Raw genomic sequence first — 24,273 nt, 5'->3', positions numbered from 1 at the left:
GAAATGAGCTTGGAGACCAGGCAGGATTCAGCATGCAAAGGGCCTTAAAAGCCTTAATAAAGAGTTCAAATTTTATTTTAAAGCTAGGAAGCCACTGCAGGGTTTAGATAATTCTGGATGTTGTGAGGCAAAGTATACAGAATGTGAGAATGGCTGCCAGATCAGTTAAGAGGCTACTTCAGCAGCTGGAGTGAGAGGTAAAGGGGGATTTGATTAGGGTAGTAGCAATGGTGGTCGTGATTGGAATCACGATTCAATCAAGTGGTTGGAATTAGGATAAATTTTGCTAATGGACTGAAATTACAGTAAAAGCTAAAAGAGAAAAAGCAAGGATAACTTCTAGATTTCAGACCTGATAACTGGGTGAATGAAGGTACCATTTAATGAGACACAAGTGAAGAAAAAGTGGGGATTTGGATTAAGATTAGGAGAAGAAAGAAAATTCTGTGTTTAGACATTCAGGGCAAGATAGCTCTTAGATTAACAAGGCAAGTCCAGAGTTCAGGAAGTGATTTAAGAGTTATAACTTAAGAGCTAGCTGTGGATGGTATTTAAACCATGAGATAACATGAGGAGAAAGTAAAGACAGAGAAGAGAAAAGCTTAGAGAACTAAGTACTGAGATACCCAACATTTCCAAGAAAGGAAAAAGATAAGCCAATTCAAGATGGAAGTAATTTGGGAAAAGAAATACTGACAGAATAAATCCATAGAACAGGAAACAGTCTGACAGAAGAGGAAACATTCTCCAACTATGAATACTTAATCATCAAATACGATGTTACAGAAACCAAGTGAACCAAGTTTCAAAAAGGCGGCTTCGGTCAACAATACCAAAGGGTACTGAAAAACTGAATTAAAGGAAAACAGAACCGACTACTGAATTGAGCATCCTGGAAGTCAAGGGTGAGTGACTTTGACCAGTAAAATCTCAGTGCAATGGGCTGGAGATAACACGTAACTACATTAGAGAGGCACGTGACATTGGTGACTAGGGAGGGAAGTCCATTGGGGAAGATTCACAGGGGCATTCAACTGAATTGATAATGTTTTCTTCCTTAAACTGGGTGGTTCCTCCACAGACTATCTGCAACATTACTCTTAAGTCTTCTCTGATGATTTTTAAAGATTTTATTCATTTATTTGGCAGAGAGACATCATAAGTAGGCATAGAGACAGGCAGACAGAGGTGGGGAAGCAGGCTCCCTGCCGAGCAGAGAGCCCCATGTGGGGCTCGATCCCAGGACCCTGGAATCATGACCTGAGCCGAAGCAGAGGCTTAACCCACTGAGCCACCCGCGCCCTGATGATTTTTATAGTGAATTCTATAAATGAATTTTCCTAGATGGCGGATTACAGAAATGGGAGAGTAGCAAGATTCAAAGCTAGGTCTTTTGGTTTTCATCTGAAAATAAGACAATAAAATATATTTGTTTATGATAAGAATAATCTAAGAAAAAGATAACTATTTATCAGTGTAGAGGAAGAGAGGATAACTATTGAAGCAAAGTCCTTGGGTAGATAAAGAGGAGATAGGATCAATGTATAAATGGAAAATCTGGTCTTGGACAAAAAGTGACAGCCTATGTAGTGTTAGAAAAGGCAGAACAAAGTATCTGCATATAGAGCAGAAGTTAGCTTTGATGATGAGAAGATTAGTCTAAATCTCCCGCACTTATTTTGATGGCAAAATAAGGTCACCAGTGGCAAACAGCAAGGAATACTGGAAGTTTAAGGAAAGAGGGCAAAAGTGGGGAGAATGGAAAAGAGAACAAGAAAACAAATTTACTACAGAGTCATTAATTTTGGTTGTCAGGTAGTTTAGTTTGGGATTTGTGGCTGTAAATTTCAATGCAAGCCTCCGGGGTTTGTGCTTTTTCTTCATCCATGTTCAGCTATTTGGGTGAATATGTCACCAGCTAGACCCCAAGACCTGACCTTTATGGCCCACTTGCTTATACTCCCCCACCTCTGTCCCACATTTTTTCTTCAGCTCTTCTTTCCCCCTTATCTCTTAAGTCAAGCCAAGGGAAAGCAGAACTGCCCCTCCAGCAATAGTGCCTGCCGTGACAAGACCTCCAGCTGGCCCAGGCCACCCAGACCAGTGTGATCTCAACTCCCCACTTCTGCCTGAAGAGATGGACCACAGAGTTACCTCTAGGATAGGGATGACTACCTTTACCCCATTTCCTTACCCCATTTAGTACTAAACCTCAGCCCAAGGAGGAGCACACGCCTCATCTGCATAACATACAACATGTGTATGGGCAGGTTTCCTTAAGGTGCATGTGTGACCTTACGCCCATTTCTACACAGGACAACCAGACTTCCCCATCTAAACATGCATTCTAATTCTAAATAAAAGGAACCCATCCACCCTTGCTCAAGGAGGCACAGCTTTGGAAGTCTTTCCCCACGATCTCCTTATCTGCTGCAAATCAATTTTTCTCTGTGCGATAACTCAACAGGGAGTGTGTGACTCACTGAGGATGGAACTCAACTTTGGTTCAGATACAATGGCACAGAGTAGACAAAAAGCTACATGTAAACAGGTTTGGGAATATTCAAGGCAGAGAGAGAAGAGCACAAAAGGGTTGAAGGTTTCTGTAAAGGACTGATCATAATGATGGATCATGAAATCTAAGGTAGGCAAGGAAGGAAGTGGAAACACAATATGGTCAGCTAAAAAAAGAGAACTTGCATGTGCTAGGAATATAATTTGCTAAAGGCCATACCATATAAAATCATAGTAAAAAAAAAAAAAACAACCCACAGTGAATATGGTCTTAATGTAAAGGTTAATGTAAGCTTTATAATAAGGTTTCAGGCCATGCTTTAAAATTTGATTGGGCTGGATACGTGAGGAAACAAGAATCTAAATACTAGTGCTAAAAGAGATTTTAAGAGATTATGCAGATCAAAAAGTAGACAGAGAATTACCATAGATTCCAGCAATTTCATTTCTGGGTATATAACTAAAAGAACTAAAAGCAGAGACTTGAACAGGTATGTATATATCAATGTTCACAGGAGCATTATTCAAAACAGTCAAAAGAAGCAAAGAACCCAAATGTCCATTGACAGAGGAATGGCTATATATGTGACGTATATAGAATGGAATACGAGTTGGGCTTAAAAACAAAGGAGATTCTGATATATACTACTTACTACATACATACTACAAAATGGTAACCTAAGTGAAAGCAGCCAGTGACAGAATGACAGATACTGTATGATTCCACTCATACAGATACCCAGGGCAGGAAAATTCACAGAGACAGACAGACCTGGCTGGTGGGCCAGGTGAGGTGGGAGGAGAAAATGGAGAGCTACTGTCTAATGGGGACAGTCGTTAAGTATGGGAAGATGAAAAAGATCTGGAGATGGGCAGTGGTGAGAGCTACACAACAATATGAATGAACTAATGGCACACAACTGTATGCTCAGAAGAATTAAATGGTAAAGTTTATATGTATATTTTACCACAATTCAAAAAAAAAGAAATTTTTTACAGGACCTGATCTAAATAATGTTCATGTTCCACAGAGCTTCCTTTAAGAACTGAAGAAAAGAGGACCACAACAAACTAAATCTAGGACTTTACTACTGTTTAAATTAGGGCAGCCAGCATGTTTAAAACTATCAACCCTAATTTTATACATTAGTAAAGAAGGCTTCAAGGATGTAAGGAGCTCAAGGTCCCATAATAGATCTACAGAAAAGCTGACCTGAGACTCTAGGTCTCATTGGTGATTTTTGGCTACTATCACCTTCTACAATGTGAAGGTGAACATTATAAATTACTTCAGCACTACTCTAATGATATTAAAAAAAAAAACATAAAGTAAAAGGAGATCTAAAGAGTATCAAAGGAATATTGCAAGGAAATGGGAAGCTTGCAAGTGAACATAAAAGGACACCAATACTCGAAATATTAGGAAATAAAAATATTCAGGAAGTAATTTTGTTTTCAAAACTAGCAGAAAAATGAAAGTTGACATCACCATAGATTTCACTGTGTATTAAAAAATAGGGAACTACTATGAATAACTTTATACCTATAAATCTGACACTTGAAGCAGATAAATTCCTTTGTTTTTAAATTTTTATTTATTATTTATTTTAGAGAGGGACAGAATGGGGAGGGGCAGAGGGAGAGAGAATCCCAAGCAAGTTCCATGCCCACCACAGAGGCTGACTAGGGTTTGATTTCAGGACCCTGAGATCACGACCTGAGCTGAAATCAAGAGTTGGACATTTAACCAACTGAGCCACCTATGCACCCCAGACAAACAAATTTCTTTAAAGACATGGACTACTAATGCTCATTCAAGAAGAAATAAATAACCTGACTTACCCTATATCTGTTAAAGAAACTGAATTTGTGTATATAAAAGACCAGATAGTTTCTCTGGTGAATTCCACCAAACACTTAAGTAAGAAATAATACTAATTCTACACAAATTTTTCTAAAAAATTAAAGAGAATATTTCCCAACTCATCTTGTGACTCCAGCTTTAGTTTAAAACCAAAAAAGAACTCCAAGATATTAAGAAAACCATTAACTAATATTCCTCATTAACATAAATGCAAAAGTTCTTAACAAAAGATTTATCATTAAAAAACAACCAAACACACACATCATGACCAAAGGAAGCTTGGTCAGAGAATGAAAGGTCGGTTTAACATAAACTAATCCATCATCCTATTTAGCCATACTAACAAACTAAAATAAGAACCACATGAACATCTCAATAGTAGAAAAAACAAAAACAAAAACAAAAAAACCACCAACTCAAAAAGCAAACAAACAAAAAACCCCCACAAAAAACAAAAACATGTGACAAAATCCAACATCTATTACTGATTAAAATCTTTCAACAACTAGGAACAGAAAATCTTCCTCAACCTTATAAAGGATCTCTAAAACAATCCTAGAGAAAACAGCATACTTAATGATCAGCAACACAATAAAAATGTCTGCTTTTACCACTTCTGTTCAATAATGGACTGGAAGTTCTAGTCAGTACAGTAGGACAGTGGGAGATCAGTATAATGATAAATAAATCAATGGTCCAAAACAAAATCCATGATACATATATGTCATTTGTTTTTTTTTTTTTTTAAAGGAGGAAAAGGCAATTTAGTGGAAGAAAAGATAATCTTTTCAGGCAACAGTGGTGAATAACTTTGTGCCATATAAAAAAATGACTCAAAAATTTTTTGGTAGGATTTAAACAATGCCTTTGTGTTGTGATTTCTTTGTAGGGCAGAACTTTGGATTTCTTTTTCATTGGAAAGTTGCAGTAATGAAGTAATCTTCACCAATTATAAAACTCAAACTAGAGCAAAGCAGGAGAAAATCTTTGTGACTTTTAGTCAAAGAACCTTCTTAGATATGACACCAAAAAAAGGATGTCCATACACAGAACAAATTTTGATGAGGTCCAATGTGTCCATTAAAAACTTCTGTTTAAAACAAATTGTAAAGGGAATAAGACACGCAACAGAGTAGGAGAAAATATCGGCCAATCAGCTATGACTTATATTTAAAATAGAAAAAACAACTGTTACAATTCTATTAAGAAAACAACCCAATTAAAGACACATTTGAAAAGATACTTCAACCAAAAAGTCCTACAAATGACAAACAAGCACAGGCAAAGATGCACAATGCAAATTAAAACCACTACATACCTACTGGAATGGCTAAAATAAAAAGGTTGAGCATGCCAGGTAGTGGTGAGGAGGTAAAGCAACTCAGATTTCATGCACCGCTGCTGGGGGTTGGGGGGTAAAATGGTACCACCACCTTGGAAAATACTTGAGCAGTTTCTTAAAAAGTTAACCACACACCTACAATGTAATCTGGCCCTTCCACTCCTAAGCATTTGCACAAGACAAATGAAAATCTATGCCCACACATAGAGACTTGCCTATGACGATTCTGAGCATTCTTTAATTTGAAATAGTTCTGAAATGGGAAGAGCTCAAGTGTTCACCAACAGGTACAAAAATAAATTATGGTACTGTGATACAATGAATACACTTCAGCGATAAAAAGCAATGCATTACTGAAATACCCAATATGGAGGAATCTCAATTATGCTAGGGGGAAAAAAGACATTGTGTGTAATTCCATTTACATAAAATTCTAGAAAATGCAAACTAATCTATAACATGAGGAAGCAGATTTGTAGCTACCTGCAGAGAAAGAGGGCAGAAGTAGGAGGAAAGGAGGAAGAGGGAGATTAAAATTTTGGAGGTGATGACTCTATTTGTTTTCTTGATTGTGGTTATGGCTTAGTGTGTACATATGCCAAGATCAAACTACACTTAAATAAATATGTGCAGGTGTTTTAACTCAGGTATACCTAATAAACCTGTTTAAAACAATTCTGTTTTATTTAAACATTATTTAACAATGATGTTAACAAACCAAACAGAATGACTACCTTCTAAAGTAGTGTGATTACTACAGAAATACCACATTCTGATTATTAACATCTTATAAATAGTATGAAAAGAAAAATCCTTGGATAAGAATTCATGATAACGTACAGACTAGTAGTTAATGATTACTTAGGCAAGAACTTATTGTTAACTGATTAAAAGTTTCAACTATACTCTTTTTAAAATGCCCAAAGGTCAATAGACATTTCCAAAGTATGAAATGCATAAATTTATTTTGCCAAAGTTTGAGTTATAATGTACACTTGACAGCTAATCAGTCCTTTTTATTACTTGCATAGAATTATTTTTCCTATTTTTACCAAAAGATTTTCTTAGAGAAAGAATTAACAGTGGGAATTAGTAGCCTTAAAAAATATCTTTTGAGAAATTTTTCCCCTAAAAATTACTTTGTTGAGAGGGACTTAAAAGCAGAGTAAGAAACACACGAGTTAAATACCAACTTAATAAAAGTCATACTTGAATGTATGATCATGGGACATTTGGGAGGTACTTCATGATTATACAAATTCCTACAATTTTTGCTCTTGATCTCAAGTATTATGAGACATTATTACACACAAGGCAATGTGCTACATGCTATTCCTATCAGAAAAATAAATGTTACATAAGAGTATTTGATATATTTTAAGGAATTAACATCACAGGAGAGAACGTTAACTTCAAAAGTGACACTTGTAGAAATAGAACAGTACCACTATAATTATATAATGGCTATTGTAATTACATTTTATTAAAAACTTCAGTTGTATGTACTCAGAAAAATCTGTAGCCAAAACAGGTTACATTCAACTCCCTTTAAAATTGCATTCTCTTATTAACAAAACAAATAATTTTTATGATTGCATATTTGTTGAAACCAAGGAAGAGTAATCTGAGGGAACAACAATTTAACTACGTTGGAGACAAAGTCCAGTTCAAAACTAAAATGCAAACAGTTTGTTTTTCTTGTTAAAGAATGCAATTTCTAATTTCAGTTGAATGATATTTTGTACCTTATTCATGTTTGGCTCCTCCATCATAGAATTTTTGATGGTTTCACAGTTGTCCTCTAATGACTTCATCAAGAAAGAATAACCACATGACAAAGAGTAAAGACGAGATATAACATGCAAAATACTGGGGTATTTTTTAAAATTATATTTTTGACCGAATTTACTAGAAAACAATACTGGACTGAGTTATTACCTTTTAAATATCATACATCTTAAAAGAAGCATGTGTGGGGTACATTGGTGGGGGGCTGGAGAAAATTTAATGCCTCAAAACTCATTAACCACTACCATAAATTTTATTTCACCTCCGAAGAAATTTTAACCAACTTAACTGATTTTGAAATGTTGACATTAAAGCAACATTGAGCCCACAGTTCTAATGTTATAAATTTCAAAGCTATTGGTGCCACAGTACTCTAACCTGATAATTAAAGTCAGCTTGTTCTTCTTCATACACACACTATGCCTTGTCTCCATCATAGTATCTCACTCCTCAAGAAAACCTCCTGATTAGAACATTTAGAATTCAAGGTTTCTAATTCTTTTTATTTAGCCAGAAATAGTCAATAAACTGCTTGAAGGCACAAATCCTTCTTAAAAGGGGATATTAGCATTTGTTAAAGAAGTGATTAAAGACCTTTAGTTCTCAGAAAATGAAAGAAAAAAGAAATATTAAGTAGGGGACAAAGATGATAGCTGTCAAGTATTTTTTTCTGGTTGGAAATTATTTAGATATAGTCTATCTGTAGCTATCTACACTTAATTTCAAAATAAATATAAACTGGAAAGACCTTCTATTTTAAAAATATAGTATATAAAAAGAAAAGATCTGAGGATATACCAGGATTTTAAATTTTAACATCAGATGGCAAAAATTTCATTTTCAAATGTGTAAGGAATAAAGAAACAAACAGCAGCAGTCTCAGAATCCTCCCATCCAAAACACTGGGACTGTTTGGCATCTATTTCCTAAACACCTGAAAAGTCACAGTGACTTGGACTCAAGCTACTTAAATACAATTACCGTTTTACAAAAAAAGAGATGGAAGGTAATTCTGCTAATAACAAAAATAAGCTAGTCAACTATAAAGATTAAATAATATTATACTAATTCTATGAAGTTAATATTCTTTTTAATTCTACCCAATCTATGATTCCCCATATAAATTTTTCATTTTCATATTCCCTTTATCAAAATATCACTATTTTTAAGAATATCACCATCAAGAATAAAACAATAAAAAATGAAAATAAAATTTAAGAAAGAATAAAGTGGTAATAACTAATTTCTAGTAACTACCATTAATCATACCAGGTTTTAAGTAAGTTAGATTTACTGGTCAAAACACAGCAGATTAAGGGGTATTTCACTCATTTTGCAGATAAAAAACCTAAAATTCAGGGAAAATATCTACCTTACTGATAATTATAAAGCTTTTAGTCTAACATCCATAAGCATGCTTTTGATTAAAATAATAACACAAAAATAACTTTAAAATTTTCTTAAGGTATCATAAAACTCCTAAGAAAACTAATAATAAAATAGCAAAGGGATCAAAAGGTGTACTTATACTTATTTACCTGTTCTCCTTCCTTATGCATTTTGGCTTATGCTACTCTCTTTCCTTAGTGATACTATTCCCTGATTTAGCTAGACAATCTAGTGGTATAACAGCTTCTTGTTTTGTTTGACAACTATTTAATTTCCCAGATATAATGATTATATCAGCAGTAGAGAAACGTTTTTATTTTTACACCTATATTAATCAAATACGGCCATGTTTAAAAAAAAGATTTTATAGTTGAAATTATGCCAACTTTCATATTCATATTATAAGCTACATCAAAAAAACAAATAAATAACAGAGTAAACATACTTTTTATACAGAATAATGTAGCAGGGTTTTATAAATTATTGTGAGAATGCTTTAACTTCTGATACATTATTTTAGGCAAGGATATATTAAAAATAAAATAAGAAACATTACCTTATCAGTAAATATACCCTAATTAATTAGTTTCTGATCCAGTACATTTTAAATTTTATTTATCCCAAAATTTTCTTGAACTGTTTAATGGTAATTCATATATGCAATACTTAAGGTATATCTTACATAAGGTAAAATAAAAATACTTCATTTGTATTATATCTATTTTATCTATTGTTGGCTTAGTTTTCAGTGTCACACTAAGGTACACAGAAGTTATCTAAGTTAGCAAAAAATTATGTCTATTTCCTTGGCTTGGCTAATTCAAATATATAATCTGGCAAAAACTAAATAATGGTGCATTCAGTTGCCTCTTATAAAAAACAGTGTTTAAACCAAGAGGCAATGAAATCTATGTAATTTTCCCTTTTATTCGTTAAGATTATATGACATCGTGCTTTTTGCTAACTTGTCTTTTAAGAAACCATTCTGATGCACAAACTTGTTGAGTCACTAAGTTGAAATTGAAACTAACGTAACACTGTATGTCTACTATACTGAAAAAAAAAAAAAGAACGAAGTTAGCAAAAAAAAAGCCATTCTATTCCCTTATTCCTCCAAGTGAAATACCTTCTTGTTTTCCCTCCCACTTCAAAACCATACAAAGCTTGCTTTAAGTCTAGTTCAATGCTTCTCAAATGTGATCCACAGACCAGCTGCTGGTCTTGAAACTCTTTGTTACTAGTCCATGAGGACGTAAGGAATTACTACCATCACCAAGTCCACTACTGAGTTTGCCCGGTATTTTTTAATAGCAATACTGTCCCCAAAAAAGAAGTAATATGTTAATTTACATTCAGGTGCAAGTTCCCCATATCATCCAAATGGAACTTTTTAAAGCCATGAACTAAATGAGAAAAATAATCATTATAATGATAATATCATAATATAATCAACTACAGTAAACTTACAAATTGTGCTTACAAAATTTCACTAAGAAGGATAATCACTAAAAAAAAAATTAAAAAAAGAAGGATAATCAAAAGAATAGAAAGAAAATGTACATATTTGAAATGTTCTCAGTCTACCAACCTAGTTTCAGTTAAACTTCTAAGATAAACTTCTTTTAGCTACATCTGAAAATCACGGGGAATTTCTACTTTGTCTCCCAACAGGCACTCATGACAGCAAACAAGATGTAGAATCTTCACACAAACAGTATTTTTTTGGGGGGAGGGGAGCTCCAAATACATCTGAATTAGTTCCTTTAAATTAACTTGATTTAGGAAAATACTGACCCCCTCTTTCTCCTTTTCAATCATTTTTTTCTACTTACTAACAGCATAATAAATGTTTATGATATAAAAGTGAGCTTTTTAAAAGTCTGTAAAATGAAACTTCTTTTTTATGGTTACATAATAAAAAAGACTTCATTAATACTAGAGTAAAAAGGTTTTAACTTATACAGACCTCATTTAGACATCTTTTCTTTGTGAATATATTTCTGATAAAGGTTTCCTGAATTTCTTCCTGCTTCACCAAGTACTGCCATAGTCTCTTCACGGACAGTGCCAGATGGTGTTTGGATCTACAGGGACAGGATACTTAATTATACACTTTGAAGATTTCTGATTAACTTGACCACATTCCCTTTGTGCTCTATAAATGTTTATAATAATAAATTAACTGGAATCAGACAATACCATTGAGGGCACCAGTCTTCAAACTTTTTCTTAAAAAACCAGACGGTAAATATTTTAGACTTTGTGGGCTATCTTTCAACCACTCAACTCAGTCACTGATAGGAAAGCATCCAGAAGAAATATTAAAATCAAAGGGTATGGCTGTGATCCAATAAAGCTTTATTTATATTGCAGGAGGATGGGTGGATGTGGCTTCAAAGCTGTAGTCTGCTGACCCCAGAAACATAATATCTACCAAAAACAGATCACTACTAGAAGATATCTAGAAGCAGAGCTACTCAAATGGCCTGTGAACACATACCAGTCCATGAACTCTGTTACTGATGCTCTCTAAGGTAAGAACTTGAGAAATAATGTAAATCAACTATGTCACTAAGCCACTAAGTACAGTGTATTTTAATTTGGTTAACATTTTGTAGAAAGACTTTATTGATGATGCAAGCACTGCATCGATTTATCTTTTCATGCAAATGCTTCATCTCTTCATGGATGATAAAACAGCTTGCTAACTAGGTATTATGAGGAGCACTGTTCCAGAGTGGGAGAAGTAAACAATGGCCCACCGGTCAAATTCAGCCTCCCTTTCATTTTTAAAAATAAAGTTTATTGGATCACAGCCATGTCCATTTGTTTACTTATTGTCTATAGTTGTTTTCACTCTACTCTGGCAGTTTAATAGAAGCAACAAGGACTGTAGGGTCCTCAAAGCCTAAGGCATTTACTCTCTGGATCTTTGCAGGAAATGTTTGCTAAGCCTACAATATACATCAAACAAAGATACAGATAGGAGCCAAGAACTGCAAAGGAGGAGGCCTTAAATATTTTTAAAGTACTAATTGATAACATTCTGAGTTAGTAAAACTCTGACTTAAAAACAGGATCCACAGGATAACGTACTTGAAAGGAGTGTTTGTAGGTTCCAGCAAAGCTTTATGGCGGAGAATTGCAGGACCCCCAGACAAACTCTCTTCAGATGTATGACTTGCAATATAGTTTTGAGGTGGCCCACCATGGATTTCAAGTCGTCGGAGAAGAACTTGCTCCCAACACTGAAGAGTTTTTAGAACCGCATGACAAAGTGGTGAACTAACTGGAAGCTCTAAAAAGAGAAAATAAAAATGATCCATGTTTGTCTTCTTCAGCAAAATGCTACAGTTGATTTTAAGAATGACTGAGGCAGACATTTTGGCGAGGAATTATGCAGGAGAGTGGGGAGAGACCTCCAGAGGCTCCAAAAAAAAAAAAAAAAAAAGATGTAATAAATCTCTGTTCCAACATAATTAGGTGGCCCGGAGCAACAGAAAAAAACAGTAATCCGAGTCACAATTATACCACAGTTTTACTACTGCAACTTGGAATGATATTTATAACTTGTGATGTAAAGTACTGCTATATCGATTACTGCTTTTGGCTTTGATTTCACATTAACGAATTTACCTGAATATTATGAAAATATGTCGGAGAAGAAAAATAATTGCTTTAAATCTTTGCATCAGCCCAATGTCTATACGGTATGTAACTAAAATTTGTTTAGAAAATTAAAACACACAGAAGTTAAAAGAAGTTAAATAACACTGAGTGGGAAATTCAGCACTTTTTACTTCTGCATAATTTCATGTTCCTGATTCCTCACTGCACTTTCAACTTCTGGCTACTCTTGCTATTCGCCTCCAAAAATCCAAGTAATATGCCTATCCTGTGAATTCTGGATTTTTCCATCTTAGAAATGATGTACTCACTTATTACTACGCTGTGGAATAGAAGAATAAACTACTCTCTCCATCATTCCGGTAGAGTCACATAACAATTTTTGGTAAAATTGGTGTTTTTGCGTTTACCTTGTTATTTATATCTATAAATGCAGACCACAGCTGGATCATGCAGTATACTATCGCTCCCCTTTCTTTCTGTGCAATCTTTTCTTCCCCTGGAGTTAATAATCACTAAGTTTTTACATTTGCTTCATTTTCTTTGTGTCTACTGCTATCAAATCCCCCAACACCTCCACTAGAGGTATAAATAAAGTCTCAATACAGTCAATCATATCAGGTTCAGATCCCCTGCTTTCTTGGGACATTGTCCTCCTGATGGCACCTAACAATATGATAGATACATTTATAGATGGCTGGTCTGGTTAAAAGAAACCTATCTTCTACAACAGGAAGTTACTAAGGTTTTTCTTGACTGTTTGAAAAAAAAATGCAAAAACGGTCATTCAAAAGCAATGGGAATATTAGTTCATGTTAAGATATACATTACCTGCAAGATCATGACCTGCAAAGGGATAGAAGGTCTTCAAATTGTTGAGCACTAACTGCACCATTGCCAAGCGCATCAATGACCAACTAAAAATAAAACAACAGTAGATCTGTTAAAGATTTACTCAGGGTTTTAGAAGAGTACACCACTCTTTAATCCAACAGTTTTACTATCAAGAATCTACTCTGCAGATATGCTTCCAAAAAAATAAAACAATTTGAAGTTACTCATGTCAGCTTTACCTATAAGAGCAAAAGAGCAGAAACAACCAATTATCCCCCAGGAGAGTACTGGTGGAAACACTTCGGTTTTGAACCACAGAATAATAAGGAAGCCATAAAAAAAGAATGTATAAGAATTCTGAAGTGTTAGTATGAAGTGAACTCCCGTATGTATTAATAAATAATCAAATCATAGAACACTATATATACTATGCCCCTGGTACCTTCCATGTAAAAAAGCAGAGAAATAAGGTTTTCAAACACCTACAAATACGCTTATTTTGCAAAGAGAAGGATAAAAACAGGAACTAATAAAAATGGGTATATGTAGAGGGTGTAGAAAAGAAACAGGTGAAGACAGAAATGTGAGACTTCCAATTGCACATTTTTATATAGTTTTTTTATTAAAAAAGAAATTTCAACTTTTCTTTTAAAGTGAAAATTTATTTCTTAGAGTACTGGCTTTTTATTACTTTAAATTGTATATATAGAGTTAACCATCTTAACTATTTTTAAGTGTACATTTCAGTGGCATTAAGTATATTCAAACATCACCACCATCTAATTCTAGAATTCTTATCTTGCAAAACTGGAACTATCCCCATTAAGTAATAATTCCCCATTTCCCCTTCTCCTAGTCCCAGGCTACCAATATTCTTCCTTCTGTCTCTATGAATTTGACTACAATAAACAACCTATATGTGGACTTATACACCACTGTCATGATATTTGTCTATTTGGGACTGGCTACTTCACTTAGCATAATATCCTCAAGATTCATGCACATTTTAACATTTGTCAGAATTTCCATCCTTTTTTAGGTTGAATACTATTCCACTACATGAATATACCACATTTAGTTTATGTATTCATCTGTCAACAGACACTTGGTGCTTTTATCCCTTGGCTATTGTGAATAATGCTGTTATGAACATGGTTTCTATGAATACCGACCCCATTTTTTTTTTTTTAGCATATGTGCTCCTGATGCGAGCATGGTTTGTACAAATACCTGTTCAAGACTCTGCTTTTAACTCTTTCAGGTATATATTCAGAAGTGAAATTGTTAGGTTATATGGTAATTCTATTTTTAATTTCCTAACTACCATAATGTTTTCCATAGTGGCTGGACCATTTCACATTCCCCCCACTAGTGCACAAGGGTTCCAATTTCTCCACATTCTCACCGACACTGTTATTTTCTGTTTTTTGGATACTAGTCATACTAAGGGGTGTGATGTAATCTCCCATGGTGGTTTCAATTTGCATTTCCCTAATGATTAATGATAGCATCTTTTCTTGTACTTATTGGCCATTTGTATATCTTCTTTTCAAGTCATTTGCCTGCTTTTTTAATTGGGTTGCTTGGTTTTGTTGTTATTAAGTTACAGAGTCTGAATGACTTTTGAGACACGTAAATATTATATATATTAAAAAAACAAAATTGGGTCAAGTAAAAATCTTGTAATAATTCTTCTTTTCAATAAAGGAGTATTTTTATTTCATTTTCACTAATACGCTACTTATCTCTTGTGGTATATTTCTATTTTTCTATCATACCATTAACATACAATGTTTTAAAAAGTATATACACCTTTCAGAGATATACGATCTATCAAAAGGGACAAGATAATATCCTCTTAGCATATATGTAAGGATAAAGCAGCAATGGAGCTGAGGGTGAACATTTTGAACATTCATAATTTTTATAATATGTGCAACCCATTTTTAAGACAGTAATCATTGATATCTTAGAGTATTAGTATTATACTGAAAAAATACCATGTTTTCTAGGCTAAAACAGTAGAGTTTGTTGATCTCAGGGAAGCAAAGAGCAAGGAAAAGTCTGACAGCATTTGTGAGGACCGATTCACGGATAATAAAAAACTAACTGTAATTATTCTTAAAGAAAGGAATTTAACAATTTCATCTAAAGAAATCTGAGTAATAATGGATGATGTAATTCAACAAGCTATCAATTTCAAACGTGTTATTTTCAAAAATATTATGTATATAAGCCAAGATGAATTTTTAAAAAGAAGCTTAAAATTAAATACTCCATACCTATATGAATTTGAATTAGAATGTTCTTGGAGATGGAAATCTGAGGCTAAAACATCATCATCATCGTCATCACTTTCCAGACTTTCCTCTGAATCATATTCTGCTCTACTTTGGGAAGGGGGTAGAAAAGGCTAAAATAAAAAAGGTACAGATTCAACTCTGCAATTTAAAACATTCAATTATATAGAGCATAATATTAGCAATTTATCCCATTTTTCAGATACGTCAATGTAAAAAAGTAAAGTAACCAGTACTCGGTTGCTTCTTTTTTGACATTCTATGCCTTCAACCTCACTTTACACAATTCTCTTATTAATTCAGACATTCAACAAAAAAATTTATCAAGTATCAATGTGTCAAAAAGTATACTTGCCATAAGAATTTTTTTCTTTCAAGTAGGCTCCATACCCAGTCTGGAGCCCAATATGGGGCTTGAACTCACAATCTTGAGATCAAGACCTAAGCTCAAGAGTCAGATTTTAACCATCTGGGTGGCACCCTTGCTAGAAGGATTTTTTTAAAGACTTAAACAGTCACTGCACTCAGCTTACCTTTTTATGGAAGAAAACAGACAAATAACAGAAAACTAAATACAAACTATTTAGTTGTGCCATACAAAAAAGAAGACAGAAGGGATTGAGAACATTAACAAGAACTGACATAAGGTGATCACGAAAGGTCTCTTAATAAAGCAGCATTAAGTGAGACTGAAAGAACAAGAAGTAAGCCATAGAACGAGAGGGAAGAAAAGCATTTTAGGCAATGGAAATTGCAGGTAGAAAGGCATTAATATGGGAAAGAGCTTGGTGTGGAAAGTAAGCGGTTTGACTGAAGCCCATAAGCAGGAGGATATGTGTTGGGATGAACACTGAAGACAATGGAAGGAGACAGGTGGGGAGGGTTTTTGTAGGTCACAGTAAAGAGGGTAATGGAATGCCACTGGTGAGTTTTAAGTAGAGGGCAGGCATTGAGATTTACATCTTAAGAATATGACTATGCCCACTCTTTTATGAGAGAAAAACTCAAATGGTAAAACTAGAAATGGAGACATAAGTAACTAAGTAAGGCAAGAGTTGACTGGTGAAACCGCTCTAGAAACATAAAGATGGATGGAAAGCCAGATGGACACAGTAGTGCTTCAGCAAGGCTTAACTTTAAATGGAATTGATTTTTCTCTTCCTCATTCTTGAAGCCTACTCCCACCTCTACCTTGACTTATTTTTCTATACAATCTTTTGTTCTAGGAACTCAGTATCAATGTGGACATCTCCCCGACCTCAAAGTATACTTAGTCAAGAGACTCAGATGGCTGGCACCTGCACTAGTCAGATACCACCTTGAAGACATGATGAACAGAGCTGGTAGCTCATACCAGATTCCTCTCTAAACTGCCCAGATCCTTTATTTTCCTCTAAAATTCCCACAGCCTTTTATCCCAGGTAGGTCTGCAGTTTTGAAAGCAATGGCCAGCTATAGCCTCCTTCACCTGGCAAAGCAATAAGACTATCATTCTTCTTTTCTTTATCCCCAAACTCTGTCATCATGTTATATTTTGGCTCCAGAGCACAGAGATTGGTTTCCAACAACATGGAGGTATGTGTTAGTGATGAAGATGGAGAGAAATAACACACTAACTGTATATTTTGGAGAAGCACTTACAGATAGGCTGATAAGTATGGAGAGCAAAGGACAGAGAGGAAAAAGACTATTTCTAGGTTTCTGACTCAAGCAACTATTAGAATGAAGATGCCGTTTACTAGTAGGAGAGAATGGTGGTTATAAAAGGGAGATGTTGGACAAAAAAAATATAAAAAACCCAAATGTTGAAAGAGATCAAGATTCACAGGTCAAGCTGAAAAGTAAGAATGAAGAAAGGACTATGGAAGAATAAATAGTAAGGTTAGGGGAAAAAAACTAGAAGAGAATGACATCAAGGAGGAAATGGCTGCATGTGTTGAATATTGCTAAGAGTTCAAATGAGATGATGATAAAGAAGTTTCAGTTATATGTAACAACCTGGATGCCCCCTGAATCTCAACAGCAGCTTCAATGAGGTAGCTGTGTCAGAAGTCATACAGTGCACAACTATGAAAGGGACCCAAGATAACAGAGAAAAAAAATGTGTGTATAGTTTTAAAAAGGTTAATGATAACAGGAAATAGAGAAACAGAGTTCTAGCTGGAAAAAGTTCTGGGATCAAAGCAGGATTTGGAATGAGAGACAGTAGAGCACACTTCTGTCCCGATGGGAAGCAATCAATAGAGATGAGAGTCAAAAGTAGAGAAGAAAAGCACAGATGGGATTCAGAACAGAACAGAAGTCTCTGATAGGAAGGACTCTTTGTCCTTATTAACAGGAGGAATGAATAAGATGGGAACAAGTGTAGTTATAGCTTCATGACAGGATGGTAAGAGTTTTAATGCCTTTCAACTTAGGAGTTAAGAGCGAAGATGGAAAAGGTAATACAGGAAATCTGAAGTTATAAAATCTTTGGTGTAGGGAAGACCAGTAAAGACACATAGCAGGGATAGGAGAAATTCTGAAAGAGCTGAGAGAGAAGCTCCTAAGTCCTCTCACCAGAAACAACAGTAAAACTGCACAATGTTGTAAAAAAGACCCACTTAAAGATACTGGATCAATTGATCAATGCATACAACACAGAGAGAAGCATTTATTCAAGAGAAATCAACTGGACTCTCTGGAGAAACAGTGAGAGCCAGGCATTTTGGTCATTTGGGTTGGGCTGCCGCTACCCCACCTGGCCACTCTGTGCTGCAGGGCAGTCCATGAGCGCCAAGAACTCTGCTGCATGGCCAGAGGTGGCTATCTTGAATAAAAATCCCAGGTCCAGGGGCACCTTCAAAAGCAACAGCTATCTCAGTACCAAACGACTAGGAAAGGCTAACCTCTCAACTAGCCTGAGGCTATGGTATGAACTGGGACAGGGACAGACCAGCCAGAAATTTAACAAGATCCAGGAACAAAAGAGCTAAAGAAGGCCTTCCTCATCATGGATCCTCTATCAATTAAAACTGCTTCAAAAATGAAGATGACATCAAGATATTCCCATATCAATAAGGGGCTCTATACACATTTGTTGAATAAATGAATGACTCTGCAAAGGGCAATGAAGAACAAGGAGAGACAAATACCTGTCTTTACCCCAAGAAAAATATAAGAAAAATAAAAGCTACTGCTTAACATGCCTAAAGGATTGTTGTCAGCAGAAAACAGTTAGGTATTCAAATAATAGAAGAAAATAAGAAGAACATCCAGAAGTTGAGAACACGAGGGATGCGGCTGATCACAGGAGAGGCAGATAGGCCATTTCTGCTCTGCACAATGGCACGGGAACATGGAACCGACCATGCAAGCTGAAACCATTGTGAAGCAATCTTAATAAACAAAGGAAAAACTACAAATATTCTGAGACTAGCAAAAACATTTTTCAATATATTAAAACTCTTATGGTTGGCAATAAATGTATAGGGAAATGAAAAAATAGTAAAAATAGTATTTATTTAGCACACTAAAATTAAACTACTAGAAATATTGAGAATTTAAGTGTTTTATTTATTTCTTCTTTTTCTTGAAGATTTTTATTTATTTATTTGAGAGAAAGAGAAAACAAGTGAGAGGCAGACGGAGAAGCAGTCTCCCCGCTGAGCAGGGAGCCAGCCCTATATGGGACTTGATCCCAGGACCCTGAGACATGACCTGAGCCAAAGGTAACTGACTGAGCCACTCAGGCGCCCCATCAAGTGTTTTACTTCTCTGTAAATAAATTATCAAGAGTACACTGAGTGGGCAAACTGTCATACATGTTTCTAAGTTTGTATCATCTTCCAACATTTTATTCTTTACACTTTCAGTGCTATGAAATATTAGCCAGAGTTCTTTTAATGTAAAGTGGGTCTTTTTTTGGGGGGGGGGGCAATTTCAGTATGTGTAGAACACCTTCCTCGTTGTGTTACACTTTCTTCGCTTCTGTTGACAAGTTAGCCCTCACTAGTCCTCTGGTTGCACATCCAGAATCTTTCAAACGACAGCAGTGTCAGCAGCCCCAATGTGAGCTATTTTTCCATAACTTTGTTTACATTTAACTTTTTTTTTTTTTGGTAGAAACCATCTTTCATTTTTTAATTTAAATCCTATTAGCCAACATACTGCTTACATTCAATCTGCATGTCACTTCCAGGGCTACCACTTGTCATTGTTTGGTTGCACTTCCATCTTCACGGGCCAATTCCCTCTTCTGACTATCCAGTTTTGTAAAATGTCACTTGAGTTGGACACTGCTGTCTGTATACAAACTGAGTAACGGGTCCTAAATGATGAACCACCAATAGACTCTGAAGGAACTGCTGTGACTGATCACTGCACACGAGGTGCACCTGCTCTTTTCCATAGTGATGCTAGCAGGGAAGTTTGTACTTAGGTCACTGCTCACAGTTAATAGACTGGAAACTCTGAGCCATGCTGCTGAGGGACTCGTTACTTCACTAAATAGCAGTAACTATAACATGTGTATATGATAACCATGCAGGAGCATCTGCAGTACAGAAAAGGAACGAGAGCAGCAATGGCCCTGGGACTTCTTGTAGTCTGGATTCCTTAATTACCATCAAGTACCTTAGCACTAAGGTGTTGACCAACATATCTTTTTTCATCTAAGAACTATATTTTGCTTAAAATATAGAAACTATAATTTATCAGAGGACTGTGTCAAAAACCAAATGGAAATGTCCAAATATTTTTGAGGGTTTTTTGTTTTGTTTTGTTATGCAGCCTGACAAAATGAAATCTTTCTAAACCAGAGTGGGAAAACACTTGGAAGCAGCAACAACCCACTTACTTCAAACATTTTCATTTCCATTTCATTGCATACATGTTGTTCTAAGTGGCACTTTCTTTACCTTGGCTATGAAATAGTCCCAGATACTGAGCTCTGGTGGGATGAACTTCTCTTGGACTGTCAGTGACTCCTGGCTGACTACTGATGGGGAAGAAGTCGGTAGGGCAGATTCTCTACAAGAAATTTTTGATGGCCTAAAACGTTTGTTCTGTTTCTCTCCTTCCACAAGTGAAGAAACTAAGAAAAACAAAATAAAGTATTATTAAAGTAAGTACTACTTCCACTGTACTAATTTCACGTATCTTTATTTAAGATTTAAGGTTACAAATAAGCATAAACACAAAACTGAGATCCTTACAATAGGTTAAAAAAAATAAATAGAAGTGAGACAAAAATCACTGTAAAAACCAATCTTTGCTTTTATCTCAACTTATCCCTCATTCTCTGAATGTTAACTTTTCTATTCCATATGTAGGTAATAGGATATAATATCTGTCTATAAATGAGTCCAAAATTGAGCTATGATCATGAACGAAAATTATCTACATCCCTTTACTTTGAAGAATATCATGGGAAACAAAGAGTATCATGGGATGTCAATGTTAATTGAAGGCACCAACTTACTTATGAGGTTCTTTAGTAATCCTTTGGCCTTTTATCTACATAGAAAACTGAATGTTTTCTCTGAAAATATATAAAAGAATTCAAATACATTAACAACTGAATTACACTGACTCAGACTTCCGGAAATGGCTTGCACATGGAATTTTCTGGTCAGTGGAATAACAGAGAGGCAGAAAACACAATCTTTGTTGTTTTAACTTTTAAATACTTAATGGTTAGTATTTTCTTAGTATTTTACTTTAGAGTATTAAGGGAAAGAAAAACGAGTTACACAAATCTATAAATAACAAATACTAAGTTACAAGATGCAAATTACCAGTACAGAACCAAGGATGTTCCAAAGAGAAGCATATGTCTAATTGACAAGCAAATAACTCTGCAATAAGGCACACCAATATACTCTTTCAATGGTTCCAGTGAGAACTGACTTACCTTTCAAAGGAATGCAAATATGTGTTCTGTAATATAATTTCGTTTTATTGTTTGAAGCTACTCAGCTTGCATAAACAGCATGCTCATGCATTATATCAAGCTACAGCCAAGCTGAGTTTAACAGACTGATTTAGTGATTTCAGAAAAAAAGTAAATTAAAATGGAAAAAATTCTAAAAGATTGCCAAGATGTGGTATGATATTACATAAACTCTCAAATGATTTTAAAAATAAACTTTTGGATTAAATGTGTAAATTTCTGCTTTTTTAAAAAGATTTCTTTGTTTGAGAGAGAGAAAGAGAGAGAATGCGCACGAGTAGGAGGAGAGGCGGGGGAGAGGGAGCAGCAGACTCCATGCTGCGTGGGAGTCTGATGTGAGGCTGATCTCAACACCCTGAAAACATGACCTGAGCCGAAACCAAGAGTCAGATGCTTAACTAACTGAGCCACTCAGGTGCCCCAATTATTTTCCTGTTTTTAAAAGCAACTGGTAGTCAACAATCATGTTTCTAATATACGTTGTATACATTCATATTCATTCTAAAACAGTGGTTATACCAAATTCTGATCAAATAAAAAATATATAATATAAATGTATTTTTTAATCTTTTAAAAAATTAATGCTGTGGTTTAAAATAATCATTTAACTTTAACATTACTATTTTGCTTTTTTTGTTTTTAGATTAGAAGGCATATGAACATAGAAACTTAAAGAATCTCTGGAAAAATAAAATTTACAAACAACACTAAATAGATACATTTTTGCCAATACAGCTATATGATAAAAAATCAGAGTTTTAAAACCAAAACCTAAGAAGATTTTTAAATTAAAAAAGAGAAAAATTTATAAGTATAGTCAATGAAACCAGATACTGACATGAAAATAAGAAAAGTCACCACACTGGGGGTAAATGTTTAAAATGACAGAGTCAATATCAGAAATATAAAAGTACCTATTAAAATACTTTTGATGAACAAAGAAAAAAATGGCAAAAAGTTCACAGTACTGAATGTTCTATTGCTTGAAATGCTATAAATAAAAGGACCCAAGTGATGCCTTCCAGCAAACAAGAAATAACCTGTAGCTTCTCATTAGCATAGTTGCTTCTTCTTTTCCAATAAATTATAGCAAGACTTAAGATGATTTTATGTTTAAATCACAGTGGGTTAGCATAGTCAGGAAGGACCAATAGAGGCTGCAAAGTGGCTGAAGGCTCAACTGGTGATTTTTGAAAATGCTAATAATTAAATATCAAGAATCTCTGTCACTCCTTGGATAAAAACTGACTCTACTGTTGCATTACTAAGGTGGTAAATGGCTACTTTACTAGTAATAGAAGAAAAAAACAGTATTAGGGAGAACTGAAAAGAAACTTGGATATGGAGCTTAGAAATTACAAGGAACATAGAGAAGCTAGAAAGTCGGTTAAAAAAACCCAACGTACAATGGATAAGAAAAGACAGAATCACTCACTAACATACATTTTTAAAAATTTCTTAGCTGCTTTGGATTCATAGAAAGTACTTTTAAGAAGTACTTTTAAAGTCAAGATAGTACTTTTAAAGTCAAGATTTTAAGAACCTCTATCCTCATTCCTAGTACAATCCGCAGTGACTTCCTGGAACTATGGATGTGACTCCCTAAGAACGCAAAACAAAATGGAGAAATGGTTAAGAGACTACATTTAAAGAATGGGCAGAGGAGTAAGAAAGACAGTGTTGCTTTTTATCATAAATTCTTCTGGACTACTGGATTTATTATCACGCACATATATTGTTTTGATTAAAATCAAAACATAAGAGGAAGGCTCACAAGTTAACACTTTTTGAGTTTATCATTTTATTTTCTTAAAAGAATTTATTTGAGAGCACAAGGGAGCATGAGTGGGGAGGTTGGGGAGGGAGAGGGAGAAGAAGACTCTTGGCTGAGTGAGGGGTCCAACAGGGGGCTTAATCCTGAGATCATAACCTGAGCTGAAGGCAGGAGCTTAACCAACTGAGACACGCAGGTGCCCCAAGTTTATCATTTTAAATCAGACAAAATTAATGTTCTAAACCTAGACTTAAATATTTTAAAAAGTGACCTTAAAGTAACCAGCAGAATGATCTCATTCTCTGCTTATCAATCTAAGGCACTCTTCATGCCAGAGAGTGCATGAAAAAGCAGGGGGCGCATTGTCCTGGACCTTCAAGTATAGCTCCAAAATTTAGGGGGTGGGAGGATGAAGGTAAGTAATTTAAATGATGATTTAAATACTGGAAAGAAACAAAGATATGGAGAAGATGAAAGTCATGTAAGTTCAAGATAAAACAGATTCCCATCTATTTCTTGCTTTTGGCAAGACAGTTAAGCATAAGAGATCTCCTAAGAGGAGATCTTCACTCTCCTCTAGCATCCATTTCAGACAAAAAGTTTGAGAAGTACAAATACAGGCCAATACTTTATTTAACCAATTAAATAAAAAACAAATTCTCAAAATTCTATGTAAAACATGACTTTACAAGTAAACTTCAAAGATTCTTAAAAGGAAAATACCAAAATAGATTTGAGTAGCATAAATTTAAGGCACTTCTTAATCCTCAAAGAATAAAATTAAGGCTACAAAAATGTCTGACAAGTGAAATTTTCCAGATTTTAGTTAAGATTGACTCTCAAGGATTGGTAAGGCACAGTAGTACCTTGTACCTGCTTCATAAGTACCTATAAAAATGAAATGATGAT

The 24,273-nt window shown here is 34.8% G+C and overlaps 1 protein-coding gene across 6 annotated transcripts in view; it reads right to left on the bottom strand.

The window, feature by feature from the left end:
- DMXL1 (Dmx like 1) overlaps positions 1-24,273 on the bottom strand; it is a 123,927-nt gene that overhangs the window by 26,303 nt on the left and 73,351 nt on the right. For 4 of the 6 annotated variants that reach the window (XM_032845597.1, XM_032845598.1, XM_032845600.1 and 1 more), the window contains 6 exons: positions 20,557-20,732; positions 15,641-15,771; positions 13,356-13,441; positions 11,994-12,195; positions 10,864-10,981; positions 7,466-7,528 (listed from right to left, as the gene is read on the bottom strand). In XM_032845597.1, coding sequence (XP_032701488.1) covers positions 7,466-7,528; positions 10,864-10,981; positions 11,994-12,195; positions 13,356-13,441; positions 15,641-15,771; positions 20,557-20,732 — 776 coding nt within the window. The remainder of the gene's footprint in view (positions 1-7,465; positions 7,529-10,863; positions 10,982-11,993; positions 12,196-13,355; positions 13,442-15,640; positions 15,772-20,556; positions 20,733-24,273) is intronic. The other 2 variants (XM_032845599.1, XM_032845602.1) reach the window with 1 other exon arrangement.

The sequence above is a fragment of the Lontra canadensis genome, unplaced genomic scaffold (genome assembly GCF_010015895.1).
Source record: "Lontra canadensis isolate GAN:19392208 unplaced genomic scaffold, GSC_riverotter_1.0 scaffold167, whole genome shotgun sequence".
Lineage (NCBI taxonomy): Eukaryota > Metazoa > Chordata > Mammalia > Carnivora > Mustelidae > Lontra > Lontra canadensis.
The sequence above is the reverse complement of the archived record's forward strand: the minus strand, read 5'-3'. Positions and strand labels throughout refer to the sequence as shown.